We start from the raw sequence: 3,826 nt of genomic DNA on the forward strand, positions 1-3,826 counted from the left end.
ACCTGGGTGAGGGGTAGATCCGGGTTTGTCTATCCACCGAGCCACGCCTGCGAGGGCCCATTGGTTTTGTAGCCACTTTGGGAGCATGAAGTGATTGTTATCCAGTTTCTTCCATTGACCCTCTGCTCCTTGAAGTATAGCTTCCTTCTTTCCAAACCTACAGGACTGTCTGATTTGTAGCTGTTACTGAATTCTAGCTGAACTGTGTGGTAATTAGCAACATTCTCTGTTAAGGAACATCCCAGATGGCTAGTTATGTTAGGTATCTTTTTTTTTTTTACGTATTTTTATTGATTTCAGAGAGGTGGAGGGAGAGAAAGAAACATCAATGATGAAAGAGAATCATGGATCAGCTGCCTCCCGCTCGCCCCACACTGGGGATGGAGCTGCAACCCCCGCACGTGCCCTTAACCAGAATCAAACCCAGGACCCTTCAGTCCCAAGGCCGACGCTTATCCACTGAGCCACGCCAGCCAGGGCTATGTTAGGTATTTTATGTTTATGTTTATGTGCATGTTGGCATTCCTATGTCTGCTTTGATGTCTATGCCAATCTTTTGCTCACTTTTTAACTGGTTGTCTTATTAAATTGTGAGAGTTCTTTATATATTCTGGACACAAGTCTCTTATTGTATATATGATTTATAAATACTTTTTCAGGAAAACAAAAAGAAAAGATAAATATTTGAAAAATAACTAGTACTAAAACTGATAATAAAGAAAACCATAAAGACCAGTAACAAAGACAAAATTCCAAAAAGTTGCCTGACCTTGACCAATGCAAGTCCTAACTTGGAATAAAAAGCACTAAGACTTTTAGAGCATATGAAAGGCAGCGAGTTCCTCAACACTGCTTATGTGGCAAGTATTATTTTCATGTTCAAACCTGATTGGACGAATACAGAGAAAAATAACTAGAGGTCACCTTTGCTCACAACTATAGATGGTATACTACCATAATAAATAAGTCCATCTCAAACATAAATATTAATTTTAAAATCTTAAGCCTAACAAACAGCAGTTTATAGAAAATAGAACAAATACTAGTAAGACAAGACTGCAGGAGGGATTCAAGGGTCATACACCCGAGAGCTGTCACCACGCCAGCACACCCACAGGAAAAGCGCCAGAACCTCGAGGAAGCCGAGGAAGTCCACGGGGTTCCATGATTACTGGTCGAGCCCTTAAAGAGGCGTGGCTCAGTGGTTGAGCGTTGACCTATGAACCAAGAGCACATGTCCAGTTTGTGGGATCGGTCTCCAGTGTGGGGCGTGCAAGAGGCAGCCAATCAGTGATTCTCTCTCATCATTGATGTTTCTATCTCTCTCTCTCTCCTTCTCCCTTCCTCTTTGAAATCAATAAAATATATTTTAAAAAGGGGGGGGGGGGGATAGGAGTGGAAGAGGAACATTTCTTTCTCCTTTCCTTCTTCAAGATTATTTTTTAAACTGACTTGATAATATATTTTAAAATTAAGTATTATACAAAAGTGCTTCCTATTCCATTAAAAACAGAAACTGGACAGCAAATGCCTACACACCACTCTCATTTCACAAATTGCAAAGTGCTGACTAAAGTTATCCAAGGGAGGAATAAGCAAGGTGTGTACCATTATTTGCAGATGTTAATGATACCTAAAAAAAGGGAAATATCTAACAAATTCAAGAGTCTCAATCTGAAAATCATTAGAAGAGTTTAGAAATTTTTTTAAAAGCCAACTGCATTACTATGTCTAAAACACCATTTTAAAAAAATCAATAACATCAGGTAAGTCCTTTTCCAATAACTAAAAAACATTTGAGAGGGTATTAAATCAATTTCTGCATTAGTTTTAATAAAATTATACAACCAGGGGACGGGGGTGGGCTAGAGGACATTAATGGGGGGGAAAGGGGACATATGTAATACTTGCAACAATAAAGATTTAAAAATCTAATAATAAAAAAATATACAACCACAGTTTTAAAAAATGAGGAAAAGTCTCTGAAGAACACTTTATAGAACTTGATAAAGTGCTGGTCAAATGCCGGAACCGGTTTGGCTCAGTGGATAGATCGTCAGCCTGCGGACTGAAAGGTCCCAGGTTCGATTCCGGTCAAGGGCATGTACCTGTGTTGCGGACACATCCCCAGTAGGGGATGTGCAGGAGTCAGCTGATCGATGTTTCTAACTCTCTATCTCTCTCCCTTCCTCTCTGTAAAAAATCAATAAAATATATTTTCTCTGTAAAAAATCAATAATATATATATATATATATATTTTATTGATTTCAGATGGGAGAGGGAGAGGGAGACTGAGATAGAAAAATCAATGATGAGAATCATTGATTGGCTGCCTCCTGTGCATCCCCTACTGGGGATTGAGCCCACAACCTGGGCATGTGGCCTTGGCTGGAATCAAACCGGGACCCTTCAGTCCACAGGCCAAATCTTCATCCACTGAGCCAAACCGGCCAGGGCGGGCACAATACCCTTTCAAAAAAGATTCTTGAGGCCCTGGCCAGGTAGTTCAGTTGGTTAGAACGTTGTTCCAATATACGAAGGTTGTGAGTTCGATCCCCAGTCAGGGCACAAACAAGAATCAACCAATACATAGATAAGTGGAACAAGCAGCCGATGTTTCTCTCTCTAAAATCGATATAAAAAACTAAAAGACTCCTGAGAGCACAGATACACTAACCTTTCAACACCTAGATAGGTGAACGGTACAGAGGCTCAATGTTAGAAACTTTACATGTAAATAAATCAGAGTACGTTCTCTTCAGTCAGTACTGCCGGGCTATTTCATGATCAGCACGGAGACAAAGCACAAGACCGTAACGAATCCTAAATGAGTCAAAAGTGAAGGAACACTTAGAAGTTATTTTAAGCTAAAAAGGAACAGCCCTTCCAAGCAGTGAAGAAGGAAAAGACATTTCTGAACCCTGAGGAGCTAAGATGCCCTCAGAGACAAAGCAGGAGCATTCCAAGGCCTCGCACTGGCACTGCTTCCAAACCACGCCTTCTCGCCCAAGCTCCGCTCCGGCCGCTCACACGCCAGCGAGGGGACCACTGCTCTCTCCTGTGACGGCAGCCTGTGCGCTTCCTGCTACTCGAACTGGTTTAATGGCTCGTCGCCTGTTCTCTCCGCCTGTTCCCCGTTCCCCGCAGCACCTCTGCGTTCTCCACAGAACCAGGGGGAGCCAGGGGGAGCCAGGGGGAGCCAAGCTGAACGGGTGGGAGCCCCTCCCCTTCCCAGGAGGGTGGGTCAGCCAGTGTGGCCTCCTCGGGCCTCACGCCTCCTAAGCTGCTGCTTCGCTGGGCTTAGGGAAAGGACCTTTGCAAGACAAAGGTGGAAACTGTGAGATGCCCGCGGAGCCAGGATGTGGGGCGCCTGGGGCGCCCTCTATGGCAGCCAGGACGGCCCCTTCTGTCCCCGAGGATGCCCACACCGGGACTGTCCCTGCCGGCGCTCAGACCCACCCTGGCTCCAAGGCACAGCGGAAACGGCCGGGCTGACGTGTAAGGACCCCTTCACCCAGCCATCTAGGCAGAGGCAGGGTGCGGGTTCCTGATGTGTTTTCTGAACGTGGGACAAGGGCACACGCCACAGTCCGCTCATCCCTGGGCGCAGTCCAGCTGGGAACACGGCTGCGAAGGCGGAGATGCTTCACCCTCCGTGAGGAAACCGCCCCGGGGCTCCGTCTGCCCCTCGGGTCACAGAACCGCAGGAGACATTCCTTTGGCGAAAAAGGACACGCTCTTGTCCTGGATCTTGTACTGGAAAGTGAGGCTCCGACCCCGCTGGGCGGGCGGCGGCGACGGCGTCCTCCACAGGACCCTCAGCTG

At 46.0% G+C, this 3,826-nt stretch overlaps 1 protein-coding gene across 1 annotated transcript in view; it reads right to left on the reverse strand.

The window, feature by feature from the left end:
- Window positions 1-2,568: 2,568 nt before the first annotated feature.
- ELP6 (elongator acetyltransferase complex subunit 6) overlaps window positions 2,569-3,826 on the reverse strand; it is a 12,920-nt gene continuing 11,662 nt past the window's right edge. The window contains exon 8 of the mRNA XM_014540504.1: window positions 2,569-3,823. Within this exon, the coding sequence (XP_014395990.1) occupies window positions 3,695-3,823 (129 nt within the window). The 3' untranslated portion in view covers window positions 2,569-3,694. The remainder of the gene's footprint in view (window positions 3,824-3,826) is intronic.

This window comes from Myotis brandtii, unplaced genomic scaffold, assembly GCF_000412655.1.
Source record: "Myotis brandtii unplaced genomic scaffold, ASM41265v1 scaffold246, whole genome shotgun sequence".
Classification (NCBI taxonomy): Eukaryota; Metazoa; Chordata; class Mammalia; order Chiroptera; family Vespertilionidae; genus Myotis; species Myotis brandtii.